The following is a 22,773-nucleotide window of genomic DNA, read 5'->3' as shown; positions in this document are numbered from 1 at the left end:
GTTAGAAGATTATTCTTGACCCATGCAGTGCTAGTGTTGCTCATTGGGTCATAGTAAATGGTAAATGGTTACGGTTTTGTATAGAGCGTTTTTCCACCTTCAAGGCACGCAAACCACTCATCCATTCACACATATTCATACACCAGTGTACGCAGACACTGGGGGCATTGCGGACAAGGTTGGGTTAAGTGTCTTGCCCAAGGACACAACGACAGTATTGATCTGTGGGAGCTGGAATCGCACCACTAACCTTTGGGTCAGTGGATGTGACCGCTCAACCAATGTTTTTTTTTTTTTGTGTTTTTGTTTTTTAGTATGCATAGAGGTACAATATGTAACTTTTCTGGTGGGGCTGTCTGCAGTATGGTATTTAAGCTGTCTATCTTGTTTTAAGTTAATTACAGAATAATTACATTACATTTTTTTGCTCAGAAATACCTTGAAAAACATATATTCTTTTTTTTTCTGAGCAGAGTCTCCTCTCCACAGATCTGACCTGTAACTTAAAACAGAGGTGTAATCTGTTCTCCATGGCTGTCTAGAAAGGTCATATAGTGCAGCTTTAGAGCCAAAAGCTAAATATTAATTACATTGCTTCTTTTGTTATGACGGTAGCACATTTCAAAGAACCTATACGACTGATGCATTAAATATTCATATCCTTGCGGGGCAAAGGAGATTCTGCGTTCTGTATTCACCGGGAAAATGTGAATTGATTTTACGTGGCTATATTTTGAATGCAACCAGAAACCCTGCTTTGCATTTCACTTGTCACACTGATGTCATGTCCCGTTGGCTGCATCCGAGTCCAACATATAAAACAGCTCGAGTGTTTTAATATTTCTTTATTTTCTCCAACCTCAGAAGGCATGTTGTAGTGGAAATGTTCTTGTATTCAGGCCCACACACATGATAATCAAATATAGCTGCATTCATGTACCGTTTATTCCTGTTTAACCTGCTCAAGCAAACATCAAGGATTCAAGGAGCATTGTTCTCCTTCCTTGTGTGTCAATAAACAATTTATCAGCTGTGTATCTGTCAAATAACCTGGTTTTCTGTGGTGAAAGAAAATTAAATTTGCTCTAATAATATAGTAGTCAAACGTGTATCATATGTAGAGGGACTTAAATAATAATAGCAGGGATAAAGTTGCCATTGTGACTGACTTATGCATCCAAGGCAGGGTTTGTATAGCACAGTTTGTAAGTAACAAGTAATTAAAATTCAAAGTGCTTTAGAGAACAAGGTAGGCGTTGAAATCACAAGACAAACAAATAAAAGCATAAATAATCATCGTAAAATTAGCATTAAAAGAGCCAGTTTTATTCAATAATACAAATGCTTACAGAATATAGAAGACTAGGCTACTTTTTCTTCCCTTTGTTTCAGTAAAGGGTAGATTTCAGCATTTTTGTATCACTGTCCCATCTATAAAACATAAAAATATGAATATAAAAAAAACATATGTGCAGGACCCTCATTGCAATTCATATTTTAATTATATGATCATTCTATCAGGTGCAGCCACACAGAGATTAGTTTCAAGGCCAAATGCAATGATTAAAAATAGAGTAGCAAACATCTGAATGGTTTTCTCTTCCCTTGCGTGCTTTACTTTGAAAGATGAGACCGGAAACGCGCGCTCAAGGCCTCGTTGGGTTGACCTGGTCCAGTAGTTTCCCAGGCAAAGCAAGCATCAGCAGACCGCGGTACAAACAGGAGACATGGGACTGCGCAGCCACGGCGGGGGATCTCTTCACCAAAACTGGAACAAAAGCGAGAATACCACTAGAAACACATCACTAGACATTGTTTCTTCAATGTGCTTTAGTCATTTCTACTTTTGAAGGACCGGAAGACAACTTAAATGACCACAGAAGTTATCCGGGCATTTTTGATACCTAGAGCGAAGTGCCACACCTTCGCTTAGCTCAACAGGTAAGTCCAAATATCGTGTTAGTACGATGTAACGTTGTGTTAAAATGCTTTGTAATATAATTTAACCACGCTGATCGAAGTTCTAGTCGACATAAAGGCGCGCGTAAAGCTTGTTCCGTGGCGTCGCCGCGCGTGAAGGAACAGGTGGATTCGTGTGTTCGCCATATGGCACGACTCTAGCGCTGCAAAGAAAGATGATAAGGTACTCCCTGCTTTACGTTATAGCTGTGGAAACCCTCGTGCTGTTGGGGGCTCGGGCTTTTTTATGTGTAGGCTGTCAGCAGTGGTGTTGAGAATGCACCTGTTGCTGTACTTTGTGGTCACTGAGGCGCTGGGGAATTGAAATAGAGTAGCCTAAATAAACAAGATTGTAGACTTTTTTTTAAGCCATCTAGTTTTTATGTGCAGCCTTGGGGAGAACACTGTCTTTAAAATTATTATTATTATTATTATTACTAGCCTTCTTGCATTTGGTTTGTGTGCCGTAGCTGTGCGTAAAAGTAATCCAATGCCTTTATAGCACTTAGCCAAAAGCACAACTGTGACTCTTGGGCGCTGCCTATTACCTACAATGGATACCATCCCGTATTTCCTTGTGGCTTACTGTAAACACATAATGAAAATAAAACAGTGTGAGCTTTTGGAGTTAATGAGTGAAGACCTGTCTGCCAGTGTGCTGTTTGTCCTGCTGGGATGGAGTGCAGGAGTGGTCTGGAATAGGTTAACCAATTCTTCTTGTCTACGTCTGTGTGTGGCCTTGAGGTTTTGTTTGCATAAAGTATAGCCCACTGTAATACTGTACTGCTACCATTTGAATTCAGCTATACCTTAAGGATTCTATATTACACAAAATTGACCCTTGTGAGCTTTAAACCATGTTATTATGTTGTTATCTCATCAAAAAGCATACCCAGAGTTGTGTTCATTCACACATGTTTGAATAACCTTGCATTATTACTCTGTGTTCATTTCTGAAGCTGAAAATGTTGAGTGTTTTTTCTTTGAGACAAGAACTCAGCCTAAATATACAGGATTTGTGTGTTAAACATGTGTGAATGAAACAAAACACAACTCCAGGTGTGTTTTTGATGAGGAAACAACATTATAACACAGATCAGAAATTACCATAATAAGGACCCAGGGAGGTAGGTGTCCTATTCAGCCTAACAAGCCATTAAAAGCACATGCAAATATTGTTTGGCGAGGTTCTGTGATGGTAGAAGCAGGAACAGGATGTAAACATGATGGACCGGCATGGTGTGTTTATATTGTGGTAATGTAATGAGGAGGAACAATGGTCAGTTTAAGTAAATACGTATGCTTTTGTTTGACAGTGGATGTATGGTTTGAGACGAGGTGGTAAGATATTGCAAAGTAATAATGATTAACGAATAATAACATGAATCATAAGTGGTGTTGGAGAAAGTGATTATGTAAGTATACAATGAAAACATTAAAACTTCCAAATGTTTCCAAAAAGTTCAACCACTGTAAAATGCTGTTATTATAAACACTATGATCACTATGCTGTTAGAAAGGCGGCTATAAAGTTAAATCTGACTCTCAGTAATCAGCTCATTTCATTTGTATGTACTAACATGAATCAAATATTATCTTATTATTATACTATTGTTCATAGTATACACAATAGCCCATAGTATTTTCCAAAGCATCACAAGAAATGCCTCCCTTGACTTTTAAATGGAAGATGTTAAAATTTAACTCATCTGGTTTAACTTCACCAAACTATATTTTCTCTACAATGACAAACAATTTTAAGGAGGCACTTGGTTTTGGGTAGTTAGTGATTCACTGTTTGCCTTATGGTGTTTTCCGCGTCTTATAATAGTGTAGTAAATGTATCATTAACTTCTCCCTTGCTAATTTAACCTGCTCTGCTGTGACTTGATGTGTTTACTTGGCTACGCTCTGTGGATGAGCCCATGAGAAGAGTAACAGCAGCAGCGAGAGGGGAGCTTGGAGCTTAGAGGTGGGGGAGTGGTGGGATAGGTAGTGGAAATGTGCGGTGATAAGGCCACATGATAATATAAAAGAAAGTACTACGATTTAATGTTGAAAATGACATTCTGTTGTCTAAATAAAGAGTGTTTTTTATTATTATCATTATCATATTATATATTATTATAGATTACCTCATTACATTACATGTAAAGTCTTTATTATAGTTTATTATGCCTATATTTTCCCCTTTTTCACTCATATGTACCTGGTCCAAACTCAAGTCTACCATTTACCAGTATCAGTACTATATACATTGATTTATTCAGTTATGTTTTGGTTTAGTTTTGAGCTTGATTTTAACCTCAGTAATTACTACTAGTGCAGGTTATAGATCACTTTTGGTCATAATTTCTTCCAAGAAAGTTATTTTTGTCTTCATTGGTGTATTTATTTGTGTTTCTCAAGAAACATTTAGTTAATATACACTTAAGTGATTACAATGGATAAAGCATTAAAGTTGTGGTTAGACTCCCGCTCTCAACATAAACAGTCAGATCCACTGACCCAAAGGTTTGTGGTGCGATTCCAGCTCCCATAAATGAATACTGTTGTTGTGTCATTGGGCAAGACACTTAACCCACCTCGCCCCCAGTGTCTGTGTACACTGGTGTATGAATGTGTGTGTGTGAATGGGTGAGTGGTTCCTTAATGTAAAGCGCTTTGTGTGTCTAAAACAGGGGTCGGCAACCTTTAACACCCAAAGAGCCATTTGAACCCGGTTTCAATGAAAAAAAAAACACACACAGCACTGTATCTGCGAATCGGGGCTGTATGAAATCCGACCCCTGGCCTAGAAGGTGGAAAAGCACTATATATTATCTATTTACCATTTATACCTTTCGCTGGTGACTGTCCCTTAACAAGGCCAGATTTATTACAAATTGGTTGCTGCAACATCTCACCATGCCTAATTACACCTGGCCTATTCAAATCAGCTGATGCATTAGGGCCACAAGGTTGACAAGTTTTCCACCAACCAATCAAAAATGCCATTCACACAGACTGCCTATTGTTCATAAAATGCTCCTTTAAGAGTAGTTAAGTGAATCAGAATTGACTTTGACAATAGCACCACTCTGAATGGTCTTGCTGTTATCAGGTGTTGAAGGTTATCACATCCACTGTTTATTCCTGTTATTAAAATCGGAGAAGGCAGTGGGTGACACAGCACTATGTTAAAATTATGTATGACATTTAAAGTGACATTTAAGCTCTGAAATATGGCTTTTAAAAATGAGCTGAAGTGGAGAGTGCATTTTGCTACTACCACAACTTGTATGATTATGATCGTACAAAATAACAGTGTTACCCTTATCGTTACTATTACATTACTGTCTTGTTACACTAAAATATTCAACACTAATATTGCTAATAATAGTTCATGCTTGTCAATAGAGATGTTATTACTTTGCTATGGAGAGGTGAGTCTGCTCACTGTGTGAACCATAGACCGTATATATAAATGGACATAGCTAACCTGCTAGCCACTGCGTTCCAAATAGGAAGTGAGCATGGGTGTGCTTTAGGCTTCATCGATTCTGGTTCCAATTCACTTTCTATTGAAAAACTGTCAGCCCTCTCTCCGTAACTGCTGCTGTCAGGTTTGGTTTTAAAATGAACCCACTCTACATGATCCTGGTATTTTTTATTTTGCTATTCTGTCCATAAATCAAGATATGAACATTAATAACAGACCACTGAGGCACCTTCTTTCCTAGATGTCATTCCCACTAGTGCTAGCAACAGGTTTGATTGACGCTGCCCGCTCCCTGTTAAAGCAGCGGTGTGGGCGAGAAGGAGAATTACCTTCAACAGCCTCACTCCAGATTGGTTCTGATGTGAGTATCTGATGATACTCTCGGTCGGAATATGAAATATGGAACTCGGCTCCAAATTTGTCCCTATAACAGCTAGCCTGGATAAGCTTCATTTGACTGGATGCCAAACGCTATGGGTGACGTCACACTCACTTAGTCCACTTTTTTGTACAGTCTATGGTAGGAACACATGTTTAATACTATACAGTGGAACATTCCAGGCAAAGCAATAGCATCTCCATGGAGACAAGCAAGAAGAGAGAAATTAAATAGTGCACCTTACTACTAATATAATAAAGTTAACCTACTGAAATACATTTAAATCTATCTACAACCTAAGTACAAGTTGCTATTATACGGTAGCAAGTTGAAGAATAGAGCTATGCCATGTCTTCTTCATACTATTAAACACTGTAACTCCCTTAATATAGTGCGTTCAGTTTGGTTAGTTCTTAGCATATGTGACAACAGAGATGGGAGAACAAAATGCACTGAAGGATATACGGTGAGCTGGATGTCAGACCAGTTAGCCCACTTTTCCTGCAGCACCACACCCAAGTCGCCCTCATGAACACGATCTCCCTTCTCACTGTCCCATCACTCAAATACAAAACTATGTCCCATGTTCGGAGAAGGAAATAAACTACGCTATTCTACTGTAACTTACATAAATGCGCTATCAAGTATCGTAATTACCACCTTTGAAACACAAGCCATTATTGTGTGGGGACAGCTTCAGAGGTCTGATCTTGACCTGATCATCAAAGTACATTGTTTTTGGACAATATTTCAGCTTACGCTCGTTCATACCTGCATTTACAGTTGCTCTGAAAGTATGAGCAGTGTTTTGACTAGCAACTCAAACCCACAGTTATGTAGTGACTTCAGGCTGGATGGATTTCACGAGGCCAAGGGCAGAACAAAAAGGAGTCGGGATCAAATGTGCGGGAAGGAGGCGACAATATCTGATAGCTAATACGAACATATAAGAACATTGGTAGAGTAGAGTGCTTATGTCCCATTTAGAGGCAGACAGAAAAATATGCAGCATTGTTGTAAGAAGAATGAACATGCCAGAATACAATTAAGTATATTTAATCAGTATATAATATATGTAATACAGTGAGTTGTTATGATGAATTTCACATAGAGATCTGTTAGAAGGTGCTTTTATAAGTCATCTTTTTTATTCAACTTAATCCAAAAGTTGAATAAAAAAGTTCCACCATCGTCATTTGGGTTGTATTGTTTTACATGGGACTGCCGATTTTGACCTCAAATAAGTTCTATAGGGACAACCAAGCTGTTTTAAAACCACCCAGAGAATTGGTGCAGTGTTGACATGTTGGTGCCATGAACATAAAACATTTTAAACAAATCAACCTATTTTATATCATATTTTAGCAGCAAAACTAACTACCATAACTTAATATATTTGACACTCAATGTTTAACCACGCCTAAATGTTAATCTAATAGATATTTCCAATCTGAATTTGACTTTGACCTTGTGAATTCTTCTTTCCTGGAGCAATGATTCACAGCTAGCCTTGGCTGGCAGCTGCCTGGACTTCCCCGAGTTTTCAATCCCCTTCACTTTTAGGAGACGTTCGACAGCAATCTCACTTTTATTGCACCTGTTTCTGTGAGATGAAATGTTTCAATTTCCTCCGAAGAAAACTCACAAAGTGGAAAAATGGCAGCTCAGTCAGGTGCCAGCTCTGAACCCTCCCTGTGTTTCAGTCACCGCATATCCTCCCGCTGCTATATTTCTTATATTGACTGGCACAGGGAACAGATAAAGGAGCCTTACTGCCAGCCAACAATGGACAATATCTGAATGACTGATTATCATTTGATGCACTGATTGGATTCTTGATCTCATTATGGCTTTGGAACGTCTCCAGGGAAGCGGCGGGATTGGTCATTTGGATGTTCTGATGAGCCTGAGATGCTATTGGTTACTGGAAAACATGGCCTGTGAGATGGCTGAGCGCATCGTGCTATGGTTACAATAAATGCAGCATACTTGTACAGTCATGGTGTGCCAGAGCTGAGACAGTAGTACCTGATTTATACGAAATAAAAAATGTGAAAACCAGAACAAATTCATTTTAAACTGTTTGCAGCAGTCCAAAATTATTCCTAGCTTCCTAATAATTAATTGTGATGAGTTTTTCACCACTTTCCGAGGCCAGACTAGAGTTTGCCGTCATAGTACTTCCTGGTTTGCGAAGGATAAATATGCTTTACAATTAGACACAAACAGCTCACACGAGTCCCGTTTTGAGCCTAAGAACAGCTTTTTTATATACGTCAAGAGGCAAACCAGATCTTACTTTATCACATGGAAAAACATGGGTACAACCACTTTAAACATAAGATTAGGCGTAAAGCTTTGTTATTTTATTCCATTGGCTCTGAGGGCTTTGTTAATCCAGATCAAACATTTGCACTTGATTGCATTATTAGCCTACATTTGTGGTTGGTAGAAGTTACTCATTGTACAGTAAACTCACAAAGGGACTTCGGGATAATTCCGCTGTGTCATTTATTGTATGGGACAAACAATTGCGTTGTGGCAGTTTTAGGACAGCTCTAGAAAAACAGTGCCGCTTACATTGCTCATGCAGGCCGATGTTTCCTGGTTCTCCTCGTTCGTGGTGTATCTAGAGCTATTTACAGAGCAAACAGTGTGGCCAAGATGACAGGGGAAGGGAGACGGACCGGAGCCTCTGTATACATTAGCTTGTGTGTTGCCGTTATCTGTTAGCCCACTCCATAAGACTTCTGTTTGACTTGTAGGCCTTGCATATTACTCCTATGATGTAAGCAGTTAGTCAGAGCCCTTGTTGTTGCCTAAAGGAGCATAGGGGGAGATGGTAGTGTGTCAGATGCCCGCAGCATTAGTTCCCCTCTGACTGTTTCTGCTGACCAACCGCACAATAGCTGCTAGCCCCGGGCTGGTAACACTGCAAACAGGCCCACGGAGTCAGCAGTCAGTCACCCTGCAGACACGTTTGCCTTGCAAATCGGCCTCCTTTCTCTGTTCCAATGCAAAACCCTCTTTTTCCGATCCGGTACATCAAGTGTCAGCTGAGAGAACAAGTCACTACATATAGGCCTGTCACAATTTCATTTTTTGAATTGCGATAGGAGAATATTGTGATAATATTGAAGATCATTTTAGCATAAGATAAAAGAACCTTTATTTGTCCCACAATGGGAAAATTCCAGTGTTGCAATTCACAGTTCAAGAACAGCAAGAGAATAGAAATAGGCACTCAAAAATCAAGATCAGTTTAAGTCTGTTGGCTAATATTTATTTAACACAACACTGCAAGTACAATAAAATGAAATCAAAAGCAGGATAGTAAATAATTTTGAACCGTGCTATAATGAAAATGTCTCTGCAATAATAAAATAGCACAATGAAACACACTGGTAGATCATTAGTATCAATAAAGAGTCATAGGTATATATTACCAAGAGATCGACTGATATGTTTTTGTTTTTTTTTATGGCCGATGCTGATGTATATTGTTTAGAGATTTAAGGTCCAGAGCTGATATGCTAAAAAGCCCTATCTCTATTATCTCTCACTGGTGCAAATAAAAAGTATGGACGATAAATACTGAGTCAAAAAATATTCTGTCTGTGGATATAGTCATTGTCACTACTTACAAATGTATAATAAGATTTTTTGCTTGGCTCAGTTTTGTTCTTGCTTTTATGTTTACTATTACTACTGCTACTTACATACTTTAGTTTCGTGAACACTAACACTACATCTTTCATCAGGTGTGAGCTGAGAGACCAGGGGACAAGTCATATCACAGCTTCTCACATTTACTACAACCATCTTCATTTTGCGAACACAGTCAAATTGGGGCCTGCAGAAATGACACTGTGGATTCACAATGGCTGTTTTGGTCACTTAACGCAATGCTTTATAGATTCTGCTTTACTTCTGGGTTAGGGAACATTTCCACGATTTGCATATGTCCCATAAATAGACTGCTTTCTTTTCAAAACCAAATCAAGTTTCTTTCGCACATTGTATAAACAAAACAGTTCAAGTCAACAGAGAGAACTGCAACAATAACAATTTAACCTTACTAGACCTTTCTACTTCTAAAACTAACTTTTGTGGAGCCTGTAGAACTTATTCCAAAGCTCTTTCTCTGGACTTGATGTGGGAGGCAGGCAGTGTCATTGATTGACTAAATCTTCCCGCAAAGGTCATTCACGATGTTACTCACACTGGCTTCAACTCAAGATAAAATGCCTTCTCAATAGTCATCTTTGTGTAATGCAGGCAAAATTATATAATACACGTTTATAAAAAAGGCACAGGATAATGCAAGTTTTAGCAGAGTAGATTAAACGCACAGTTTGTAAATAAGTTTATTATCTAATTTAAAGCTACCATCCAAGTTTATTCGATTTTTTTTTCACCAGTAAATGGCAGGTGTGTAATCTGTTCCCTCTACCCCTCCGCTCACCTGGTGTTTGTTCAGTCTCACATGTGCTCTCTTCTGTCAGGCCAAAGCAGTCACGCCATCAAGTATAGAAGTAATTAAGATAGCAACTGTGAGAATACTACAACAGGGACAGGTCGGCCAGTCAAATTACAAATGGTAGATTTAAGGTGAAACGTTATAACAAGTGATATTTATTATTTCATTTCCACACACTTAAGTCATGAAAGAAGTTGTCTGTGTAACCCCTCAGTCGTCCAGATCTGATCCATAGCAAAAGACGAAGTTTAAATCTGTCAACTGGACAAATCGTTGTAAGAGTGAAGTTCTGAACTGAAGCGAGCGAAACGTCTTCACTCTTACAACGATTTGTCCAGTTGACAGATTTAAACTTCATTTTTTGCCTTGAAAGAAGTTGAATTTGCATTAGTTAGAACACTTTTTTTTATATAGATTTAGAAAAGTTTGCTTTAATGGCATTTGTTACCCTGTGCGAAATTTGCGTAAATCAGTAGGCCGAGTAGTTGTTGGGCCATAGTGTAAACCTATATTCAGGTAACTCGGGACGCTCTGATCTCCCTAAACAAATCTCAAAGGAAAGAAGAGACCCATAAAATATCAAATTTACATACAACTCGAGGGACAAAACAAATGACCTCCCCTGAAAACATGAAGGGAAGATAAATTAGAACAGAGGCAAGCGCAGAATGGAGAACGGAGATTATTATTGACCTGCCTGACTAGTAATTGTACGAATCAGCCAATAGTGACTTGTGCCGGGGCCGATACGCTGCTCCATTAATGCGATAGTTTGCTGCTGCCCGCTGGGAAATTACCTCCCCTGCAGTAAGATAAGGGGCACTTCTGTCGAGGATGTGGCTTGCCAGTGCAACAGTGTGTGAAGCAGGGCCCTCTATTTAAAGCCCAGCCTGTCCAAGCCTCCTGTCCTCCTGCTCCCCCCTTACAAAGAGAGGTAAATGTACTGTAAAAGATCCAGGTGGGACTGACAATGACTGCTGTGGGGATTGCTACAGAGAAAAATGAAAGACTCTTCAGATAGAATGATACTTTAGTGCGGCTCCAACAATGGCTGTCTACGGGTGACTACTTCTTCCACCCCACGTTCAAGATGATTTGAATTGATGAACAGAATTGATTTTTTGAAGGTAGGCAAAATTGGAGTGTAGAGGATATCCTACCTGACTTGGCTAAAAAAAAAAGGTGGCATGGAAAAAGCTCTAAAAACTATTACGTATCTCTGTGTATCTGACCCAAACTGCAATTACAAGATTACAGCTGCAGGGATTCATGCAAAAACAACTATTTATGCAGGAAAAAAATAGGAAACAATGTATTTATATTAAGACAGATTAAAGTTGTGAATTATGACTTTAATCTTCCCTTTTACATATAAATACCAAACAATACTAAATCTTCAGCTAACTCACTAACTTCTCCTTTCTGCTGTTGTCCCATATAAATCCTTATAATCTACATAAAATTATTACTCTGCTAATACAATTTTTGATTGACGAAGACTCCGACTGATTAATCAACTAAATGGCTAAAAGAGTACAGTCCTATTGGAATGTAAAAATTTGATTTGATTTTTAAAAACACTGGATAGCAGCCGTTGATAACTGAGTTGGGTTGTCAAAAGTATTAATACCAAGATACTAATCAACAGTGGAGGAAGGTAATGAAGTACAAGTAGTAAAGTACTGTACTTAAGTTGAGTTTTTTGTTATCTGTAAGTTAATTTTTACAGTGGATACCTTTTACTTAAACTTCACTACATTTGAGAGTAGGTATCTGTACTTTCTACTCCACTACATTTTTTAACTGGAATGGAAAGTAAAAAGTACTTTTTATATGATTTTAGGGGTTTTTACCATGTTTGTGGTAACTTCCTGACTAAAGTTTTCGAGTTCAGTCTTCGGCTTTGAGCAAACGAAAACAAATACAGAAAATTAATCAGAAAAATTAAGAAATTGATTTGCATTGTTACTGTTGACCAAAATGTGTATCATTTTTTAATCAATATCACCACATTTAACACTTAAACAAATTAACAACACTTGATTGAAATACTTTAACTTTTTACTCTTAAAGTACGTTTTTAAATGGATACCTTAATACTTTTACTCAAACTTACTTCTAAGTAAATTTTTTCAAGTGATCTTCTTACCTGTACTTATACTTTAGTAACAAAATTTAGTTATTCATCCACTGCTAATGAGTCCTAATTGTATCACCACAAATTTGAGGTATTGGTACTGGAAAAAAAAAAGTTATCTTTCCTGAATAGCTTTAAAGTGGTCTTGTACTATATCAGAAGCATGAAACTGCCTAAACTACGTAGCTATTATTATGAGTTAAAATGAGTTTACTTTCATTAAATAACGTTTTATTATCGTTGTTTGGAACTTAAGTCTACTGACAACATTATCGCTGGTTCCATCTTCCACCCCACATTTAGGATGCTTTCTTCGGCTGTGGTGCACAGCGGCAGACCTGCAGGGGGATAATTATATGTCTGTGAATAACCAAGTCATGCCTAGTTGCGTTTGCACAAATAATACAAGGCTTTGATGGAGAACATGTGACCAGCCTGATGCAGATTGGATTGATAGCCTTTAATGACCTCACACGTGTTCTTACATAATTGTGCTGTCATGTTCCTGGTTGTTTGCGTGTTAAATCAATGTTGCCGTGAGGTTTGAGGCTATAGTCCACCTGCCTGGATTGAATTCTGCTCCCAAATGAAATGTGAAGAAGTTGTTTTTGTTGCTATGGAGTTATTAGATTTTAGGCAAGATAACTTAAAATTGGGATTATATGTAACTGAGATTCTATGTTGGGATTGGGATGTATGATTTAAAAAAATAATTCTGTTCAGAGTGCACATTTTAAACCTGTGCAGAGGCATTAACATTTGAGAGGAGACTGCAAATAAGTAAACTAATCCAGGAATTAGTAGACATCTAAACTACAGGGTGAGCCGGGTTAATACATTCTCATTATGTTGTTGTTTGCAGACAAAAAGATGCATTTTCACTGCTAAAATCTTTCTACGCCAATTTCCTGAGTCAAGTGTGTAGGAGGGAGCAGCCCAATGACTATGCATGGAAGAGTAAAATATTGATAGCCTACTCCGATATTGAGACAAAGCTAGATAAGTTTTATTACTTTATTATAACTTAAAGGGCCCATATTACGCCATCTTTTGATCTATGCTTAAATGTTGTTTCCATATCACAAACAGAGCTGGATTTGTGTTTTGTTTCACACATGTTTAGCACACAAATCCTGCATATTTAGGCTGAGTTCTCTCAAATATTTCATCCCTGAAATTTCCAGTCTCTCCTTCCTGACATCACAGGTAGAACGGAGCATTATAGTAAAGTGATACTCAAACATGTGTGAATGAAACAAAACACAACTCCAGGTTTGTTGTTGATGAGGTAACAACATTATAACATGACTTAAAGCTCAAGAGTCAATTTTGTAAAGCTTTTTTACAAACACCTCCACCTGACTTTTTGTCATCTTATTTATAGTGTTATTGATTTGACTTGTTGCATATGAATGTACATTATTTTGAGTTAAGAATGCAATTATGGCTTATTGGTATTTACAATTTGTGTACACGGGGATACAGCTATGATTATGTTAGTAATCGAGTAATCTGTCAATGATTTCCTTTGATTAATCTAGCAGTGTATACATTTTTTTACCTTCCATAAAATTTGCTTAAAAACTAATTAGTTATTGTTTTTTTTAAGTTATGGTTCATACTTAAAACTAATAAGTTGTTTTTTTTTCAGCTTGAAGTAACACAGTTATTATTTTTGGATCAATGTCCCCAGAACAGAAACATTTTAAGAAAGACCAGATTAAAATGTTCCTAGAATATTTATTACCAATTTACCTGTTAATAGACTGTACTGTAAACATGCCAAATCATATTTGAACTACAGTTACAGTTTCTATGAATTAATGTCATAGAAAATAAAGTGTTATGTGCTATCTACATGTGTTTATCCTGCTGTGCTTATGGCTCTGTGCTCTGTCTGCATCACTGAGGTAGAGTCATTTTGCAGCTCTCGCTAATGAACTGGTTTGTTTTTATCATTGCGGTCCTCTCGCACGCAACTTAACTCTGCGCCCTAAACTCACTCATGGATCTGAAATACCCCGATCTCTTCACTGTTGTGCAGTCGGTCGTGCGCAGGCTTCGTGTAAAAACATGCTCCGTGTGGAAACAAGCACCGCTGTGGTTCTGTGCTCTTCAGTTTAACAAATAATAATTAAACAAATCATCAAGACAGTAAAATAAGAATCAAAACTTTTTAGTTGTCAAATTACTCGATTTACTCAGCACTAGTACGTAATATCTTTGCTTTCATAATTTCAAGGGGTAGACTTATTATATCACATCCAATGTCCCTGTTTGTACTGAGTCACCTCCACTAAACACACAGTTGACGTCATCTTTTATTGTCAATAGCCTTTCTGTTTAGCTCCGATCAAAGTCCTGCAGTGTTCACAAACTTGAGTTTAAAGTCTTGTCTCCAGGCGCGCCATCCTTCTTTCCACTCCACAAAGAGGAGACACAGTGTCCTCTGCCCGTGTCCCTCCACAGACGATTCCTTTCAAGCTTTGCTGATTAATTATTTACCCAGGCAATGAAAGTCTGGGGAAAGACACCACCAGGAAGCAAAAGGTCACTGCAATCCCCAATATATATCCACATCTATACAACACACGCTGCAATGATGGATGACAATAGCATCTTTATCTGAGCTCCAGCCCGGACAGTTTTTATCCTGTTACCGCGGAGACCAAGGGCAGAGCCAAACTTGAGTGATGAGAGGGAATCTTCTGAAAAAGCCCTCATTTAGAGAGCACTCACATGTCAGAGGTGCTGAACTGTGGGATCAATAGCAGTCTGTCAAAACACACAGATAGACCATTATAGTCCAACCTTTCTGTCAATCAGGAAGAAGAGAGCACGTTTCCGCAGATAAAATGATAACAATATATAAAGCTGTGTCACAGAAAGATGTGTTGTGATGTGGAAGTGGATGTAAAGGTCAATAATGCTGGTATTGTCTCTTGCAGGTGCCGACACAGCTGGCCAAATGGGGTGCCAGTGCTGCCGGATGATAAAAAGGTGAGCATGTTATACACACTCTAAAATCTAAAAATGTTCCCTCACAAGCATTAACAGCATTTTAATTTAGTTGCACTATCAATAAGGTGTCGCTGTAGAGCAGGTTGATAGATTTTTTAAGGCTGCACTATGTAACTTTTCTGGTGAAAGGTTTGCAACCTGCATGTCTCCATGGAGAAGTTATTCTTGGCCTGGTCTATCTTATATTTACTCAACTACAGGCGGTTTTTTTTAGAAACAAACAACAGGGTTTCTACTGTAAGCAGGGTTGCCTTTCTCAAGTTCAACCTGTTTGTCTCCATAAAGAAAGATAAGTCTAAAGCCATACAGTGTAACATTCAATGACGAGACAAGCACCCTCCACTTGTAAAGTTACACATTGCACTGTTTTTGGTTGAAATATTCTGATATTTATTCTGGCTGTAAGTCAATTAATCATTCGTGTTTTGTATTAATTGAGTAATAATTTTATGTAGATTATAAGGATTTATATTGGATTAAACAGATTATTCATATTCATTCACAAATTTAATCTGTCTTTATATCAATACATTGTTTTCTAGTACTTTTTTTTCTACATAAATAGTTGTAAACTCCAGTACAGTTGTCTCTTGTGAGTGCAGTTTGGGTCAAATACACAGAGATTTGTAATATTTTTGAGCGCTTTTGCCACACCCCTCCAGCTCTAATATTTATTCCATTGCTTAAACAGTATGTCGGAAACAGTATGACAATTTTAACATTAGAAACAGGATTCATTTAGATTCACCTCAGGGAGTTTCACGTCAGCTTCCTCCCTCTATCCCCTCAGATGTGTAAAACTCCATAGTGATTTTTTGTGCCATTTGATCCAGACAGCGGGGACTCCTTTCTGTGGGAGCCTTTTGTACAGAGCTGCTCAATATGCCAATAGCCATCACCCCTGGATACTGTAGTTGGACTAGCCACTCATTAACATCGCCTCTGGTATTTGACTGTGATTTCGAAGGTGAGCGTGGGGGAAAAAGGCTACATACCACAATTGTAATCCGCCAGTATTTTTGTTCCCATGTCAGAAGCACACATGTAAAGCTTGTGACACTGCTGCATACCTCCTTAATTGTCGGAGTGTCACATTTCGAAGCTTAACGGTGCTTGGTGGTTTGGCAGGGTGGGCTGTTGGGTTACTGGGTCAATGCCGCACGCTTACGATCACATTAATACAGGCTTATGCCCCACTGTGCCACTCTGAATATTGGCACAGCATTTTTTCTATACTTCAAGTCTTCGGTTTACTTAAAAACTACTAAATAAGTATTCCAAAATGTGTTGGACTGAATACATTTGGCAGGGATTACATAAAGGGCTTTGTAGGCTAGTTCTGCCCCTGCACCTGTTCTGAATAACAAATAGAGAGGCAGTAAAGGAAACAAATCTGGCCTACCACATGCTATTACTCCAGTTTATATTTCCTGAGGCAATGTTATTTAAAACAGTTGTCAGTTTTAATTGTAATTGTTGTTCCAATCAATCACAAAAATTATGTATTAGATAGATTTTTTTTAATGGTTCTGAATTATATGGGGGCTCCTTCTGCTGCACTTTGTTCCTTAGTGAAAAGATAAAAAGTAAAAACATTAATAAGGGATCATGAATGTCTTTCTCTACAGGTACATTTTTAAATTATAACCCAAATACTCTCAATTATATGTATATTTTTTCCATAGTCAAGCAGTCTTACACAAAAAATATGAAGTTATAAAAAGTTTTTTTCAACACATATGATCATGTGTTAAATTTACTCTTTACTGCAGAGTTAATTTTTCAGAGTCAATGTTTGACACTGTTCTAACACTGTGGAGTGTGGAGGAGCTTTGACACTGTGTAATATTAACTGAATCAACACTTCATCTACAGTCATCTACAGACCACCGGACTCTGGTCTTGGACTCTATACACAAATAACTCTAATTACAGTTAATCCTACTTTTACACTTGAGAAATTTGACTCTGATCTTTCTGTAACAACTGTGAGGAGTGTTTATTTAACTACTGAAGAGTTAATACTCTTTACTGTGTAGTGTGTTGATATTATTTTGCCACACATATAATCTCCTACAATCATGAGAGTAAGGAGTCCTTTAACATAGCCTTGATATCTTGGCTTCCCTGTACTTTAAAAATGCATGTATAGGCTTTTGTGTGCACTCTTATGTAAGTTGTTGTGTCCAGTCACTCATATGGTACAGGTGTGAGCTCTCCATGTAACTGTGCAAAGTATGATTAAAGTGATTATAAAGCACTGCAAACATGCCACTGTAAGTCACAGTAAACGTCATTTATATTCTTCAACATGGGAGTGAGGGAATCCCAGAGCGAGCAGGCAGTCCTCTGACATGACTGTTCCCACTTTATGCAAAAGCCTGATTTGTTAATAAAATAGATCAGCTGAGGCAGATTTTCACTTTACTCACAAATAATAGCCATAAAAGGATATCAAATGTAAAACGAAGGTTTACTTGGACTAACGCTTACAATAATGCAATGATAAATATGCATGGTTATCACAAGTGCATCATAAGTGGCAATATTTCCAAAATGGCTGGAAAATCAGGGCCATGGCACTTCAGATTAACTCAGACCTCACCATTTATTACTTTTTTACATAATGGTGTTTGCTAATTTATCACAATAAATAGTACTTATGATACTCAGTGTGTTTGTAAGCCTGATTAGATGCCACAGTTGTCCTGGGGCAGACTGGTAGACATATGGCAGACGTGCTATGCCTCTGCCACTGAATATACCAACATCTACATACATCTCCATTTATATACAGCAGATACAGGACACCAAGGGTAAAGTGTCTTGCCTTAGGACAGCAGTGTGGTGGAATTCAAACTGACAATGTTCGGGTAGAAAGTTGACAATCCACAAGTTGTTACTCTTCTGAAACAGCTTGAGCTACTGCTTCCTTTTTTATGTTTGCAAAAGCTGTTGGATTTCCTTGTTCAACCTTTGTCGGGTTTTATTTATATTTGCTCTGGTATGAACTTTAAATTTCACCTTAGCAGCACCGGAGAGACTGAAAACATCTATTTTCTCCACCGTGAGGGGTGCTGGAGGAGAGAAACTGCTGCAATCTATCTGTGAAGTTTCTTTCTAATTCTCGGCTTCTGGCTTTAAGGTCGAAAAGTGGGCTCTCAAACCAAGACATCAGGAGCAGTGAATTAGCACAGTATAGCCAGAGAGGTAGGAGGCTGGTTCTGTGGCGAAGAAAAAACAAATGAGCTCTCAAAGCAGATGGGTGTGAGCGAGCACAGCGGGTGACGTCTGGCGGCCGGCGTACGAGGCTGTCAGACGAGAGGTACAAAAACAAAGCCCCCTGCACGCCTTGCCCACCTCAGTGCTGCCAATGCTACATCACATCTGGCATCACAGGGACACAGATTAGCTAAAGGAGGGAGGCGGTGTCCAGGCAGGGAGAAAGTACGATTTTAAAACACTTTTTAGTAAGTTTAAGTCTATTTATCTTGGCCAAAATAGTGAAAATGTCAAGACTTATGGAAAATTGTAATTGGACTTAAAATGGGTCAGGTAATCCCTCCTTCATCTTGTGGTGGTCCAGTTTAAAATGTTCAAAATAAAAATAAAATGTAGGATTCTTAACCTTTTTATTGTCTATATTACATCATAACTGTGAGACATGTAGGGTGTAAAAGTATAAAAAAAAAGATATAGATGCATTTTTTTGTAAACTATTTTAAAATAACTAAAATATAATAATTCCATATACATACCTTTCTAATACAGAGCTTAACACATTCTGAGTAAAAGAAGTTATTTTTTGAAAAAATGCCCTGAATACACAATGGAGCCTCCTTGTTCCCGCCTATGCTGGGTGTGCGAGGGTGTTTGTATTGATTCACACAAGCATCATCTGACTCCTGGAGCCCAGTCGGACCAAAATAGTCTGTCTGTCGCCGGGAAATAAATGCTGAAAGAAAGTCCAGTCTGCTTGCTTTCTTTTGAAGGAAGAGGCTGAATTTACCTCTCTTTGCTTTTAGTCTGAAAGGAAAAAAAGATGACTCCAAATGTCACAAATATTAATGTCAGACATACTTAGCAATTAGGAAAATCTTGTCTTTAGATCCTTTGTTAATTAGCATGTGTGCAGTATTTATTATGTGCACATTTTCTTTGCAATAATGGTGAGATTGTTGTTGTTTTTGTTGTAATAGGATCTATTTGAGTTGTAAAGGGTTGAACAGTAACTTCTATGGCTAATTATTGCTTCATTCTGCTATCTGTCTATTGAAAAATGGTTTACTGGGATTACCCTGCTTTATTATTACTGTGTCAGTAGCGCAGAGTAGTTTCAATATTATCATTATTATCATTATATTTCTCTGTAGCGATACATCACGCTTCAAAATTTCATGACAGGCCTATTTATGAAACACTTTTCCCTTGGGAAAACATGACACAGCACCACCTGCTTCAACACAAAACCAAACCAGATCAGCACTATCATAGAAAGAATGTATAGCTGTAAAATGATGGACCATGTCGGAAACCATGATGATGAAACAGTAAATTAAAAATTCTGTCTTTATGAATACACCTTAAACAGTGTATTCAATCTTAAGACTATTAAGACTATTGTCATTTTGTGTGTCCTGCAGTTACATCTATGACCCGTCGGTGGGAGTGGATGGCAGAAAGAGCGACCCTGCTGTCAGCTCCCTGTATCAGTCACACCACCACTCAGGAGCGCCCCCCGGTGGAGACCCTCGCAGCGGACATGGCAAGCACAAACAGGGAATCCACAACCCCGGCTTCAGCAAGTACAATGATAGCACACTGAAACTGGAGGCGGACAATAACCATGTGAACTATCGACTGCATTCTGTGCCTTCCAAAGAGGTGCACAGGCAGGCCAGTGCCCCACCTGCACAGGGCGATCTTTACATCATTCAACCAGATGCCCCAGGACCAAGATGGATAATGCAAGAGCAGCCCAGTCAAGTGCCAGTTTATCCCGAGATTCAGAGCTATGGAAATCAAATAGACTACAATGACAGAGAGGTGAGAACCGGCTGGTCCACTAGAGAGTGTAGAACAGAAAGCGTGTCTGCGGATGAGATTGACGAGGGGGTGGGAGGGACCCCAGAGTACCCCTGCGACACGGGGGATGAGGGGAGTGTCCTGTCTGTGGATATCCACACCAGCACCACCAGCCTCTCCTCTGCGGACACCAAGGATGACCACAAGGCACCAAAGACCCCTGAACTGTCTACAGTGGAGAGTGGCATCCTGGTGAGCAAGAGCGAGGATGAGGAAGAGGAAGGAGAGGAGCCAAAGAATGAGGCAGAAGAGGTGGAGAGTGTGACGGACTCAATGGTGGCAGAGGCTCTGGCTGCTCTGGAGGCTGCCACTGCTGGAGAGGAGTTTGAATGAACACTATTTCTACTTTAATGTCTATGAAGGAATGTCAGAGTCACTCAGTCTCCATGAACTCAACATGCAAACACCCAGATGACTATATGGAAATATGTAGTGCTTGTGTCTGGATGACACGGGTCAGTGCAGGCTATTCCTTACAGGTGCCTGGAAAAATAACTTTGAAGGAAATTATTTAACTATTGCTTGAAATAAATAGTCCATCTCAGGCAACATAGAGATTTTATTTGATTTGAATAAACAGTTCGTCTGGACTTTTTAAATGGTTCTGAACAAGACAAGTAAAAAATAAAATGAAGGAACTCTGTTTACAAAAAGTGAATATATATTTTAAACCTCGGTTTAGTGGTCGTATACAGGCAGTGTCTGCCTTTGAAGAAGGCAACATTTCCAAAGCTGCTTGGTTCATGTAAGCCCCGAGTACAGAGAGGTGAAGAGAGCGGGGTGTCTAGACTGTTAACAGTGCCTGCAGCCATATCAGCCTGTAGTCTGTTTGAATGGAGTTTGACACTCCACAGCCCTAATGCAACTGTGAGTGATCACTCACAGCTCTGCCATGCCTACTGCCTGCACACTCACTCTGGCACACTTCACCACTGGCCTAGTGAAGGTTCTGCTGAAATCCAGTGCCGAACACAGACAAAGGTCACTGTGCATTTTACATGCTACCCATGTTTGTGTCCCTGTCGTCCTGTTATTTATGAAACATTAATCTTGTATTCACTTGGCCTTTTGGAAGGACTTAAACATATCTAAAACTAGGGCTGTACAATACTCTTCCATAAACCTTCATCAATGCACACAAATAAACTCATTAGTGAATATTTGGTAAATTATTATTCTCTATAATAAAGGTTCAATTCTAACATTTTATAGTGATTCAAATTTGACCCCATCAACTATAAAGCAAAGCAACTATGAAGCAATTTAGAGATTGATTTTTTTTAATTGACTTTGATTTGTTTTATTTTTTTAATCATATTATAATAAATATATATTTATTCCATACTGTGCAGCCATAACTCATACAAAGTGTGTGTAGCATCTGTAATTCTTTCTACTCTTGACTGTCTCTGTTATCATTGCATGAAGTGAAACATGTATGTACACACTGCTCATTCATAATGTCACATTTCCCGACTGATTTAGAATAATATATTACCATGTATAATAATGATGTGAATCATTCAGCTTATCACTCACAGGCTTGTGCCAGAACTATGCAATCTTTCATTTCTTACCAAAGGACACAATGAAAAGTGAGGAGCAGGCGTTTCTCTCCAAGTGCAGCTTTGACCTTGGCTCATCTTCAGATCTCACCGGAGCAGCTGAGGTGGAGGCTCTGGTAAATGAAGCGCTATGGGGCCGTCTCTCCTCCCACTCCTCTTTTACAGGTCAGGCTCCGTGTCCAGTGTCTGGCCTGTGACACTAGTGTGATCCCAGAGACTGCCCTTTGGCCTAATGAACTCATGGAGCCTAGAAGGTTCAGAGGGAGGGTGTTCTATAGAGTGCTAAATAAGCTGTTATGACTGGCTTTGCGGTCACTTATTGCCTGCCAAATCCTTTCTACATTTATTTGTATTGTAAAATAAATGATGTATCTGGAAAATGAAAATGTGCAGTTTCTTATGTTGATTGGGCCAAGTTAAGACAAAGTTTAAATATACTCTCCATACAATATTGTAAATTCTGCTGCAAATTCGTCACCTACTGCAGTCTACCATGGCATGAAATCTAAAGATATTTTCAGATCTTTAATATACATTGTGCATCCTATGTTTAGAACTTTTATTCATTTTTAATTACACTTCTTATCAAGGTTTATTTTAAGACACAACCACCAAGAATTACAATAATAGTGATATCCAGGCTAGTACAGACTTTTTTATGAATGT

The 22,773-nt window shown here is 38.6% G+C and overlaps 2 protein-coding genes across 2 annotated transcripts in view; one reads left to right on the top strand and one right to left on the bottom strand.

Annotated features, from left to right (window-relative positions):
• Positions 1 to 22,773, bottom strand: part of rell1 (RELT like 1) — a 112,848-nt gene that overhangs the window by 50,754 nt on the left and 39,321 nt on the right. The gene's annotated exons all lie outside the window — the stretch shown is intronic.
• zgc:194930 (uncharacterized protein LOC557813 homolog) lies at positions 1,693 to 22,483 on the top strand. Its single transcript, XM_033984006.2, has 3 exons — positions 1,693 to 1,941; positions 15,385 to 15,436; positions 20,101 to 22,483. The coding sequence occupies exons 2-3, from the start codon at positions 15,405 to 15,407 to the stop codon at positions 20,873 to 20,875; spliced, it is 807 nt and encodes a 268-aa protein (XP_033839897.1). The 5' UTR covers positions 1,693 to 1,941; positions 15,385 to 15,404; the 3' UTR covers positions 20,876 to 22,483.

This window comes from Periophthalmus magnuspinnatus, chromosome 18 (genome assembly GCF_009829125.3).
Source record: "Periophthalmus magnuspinnatus isolate fPerMag1 chromosome 18, fPerMag1.2.pri, whole genome shotgun sequence".
NCBI lineage: Eukaryota > Metazoa > Chordata > Actinopteri > Gobiiformes > Gobiidae > Periophthalmus > Periophthalmus magnuspinnatus.
Note: the sequence above shows the minus strand (reverse complement) of the source record. Positions and strands in the feature narration are given on the sequence as shown.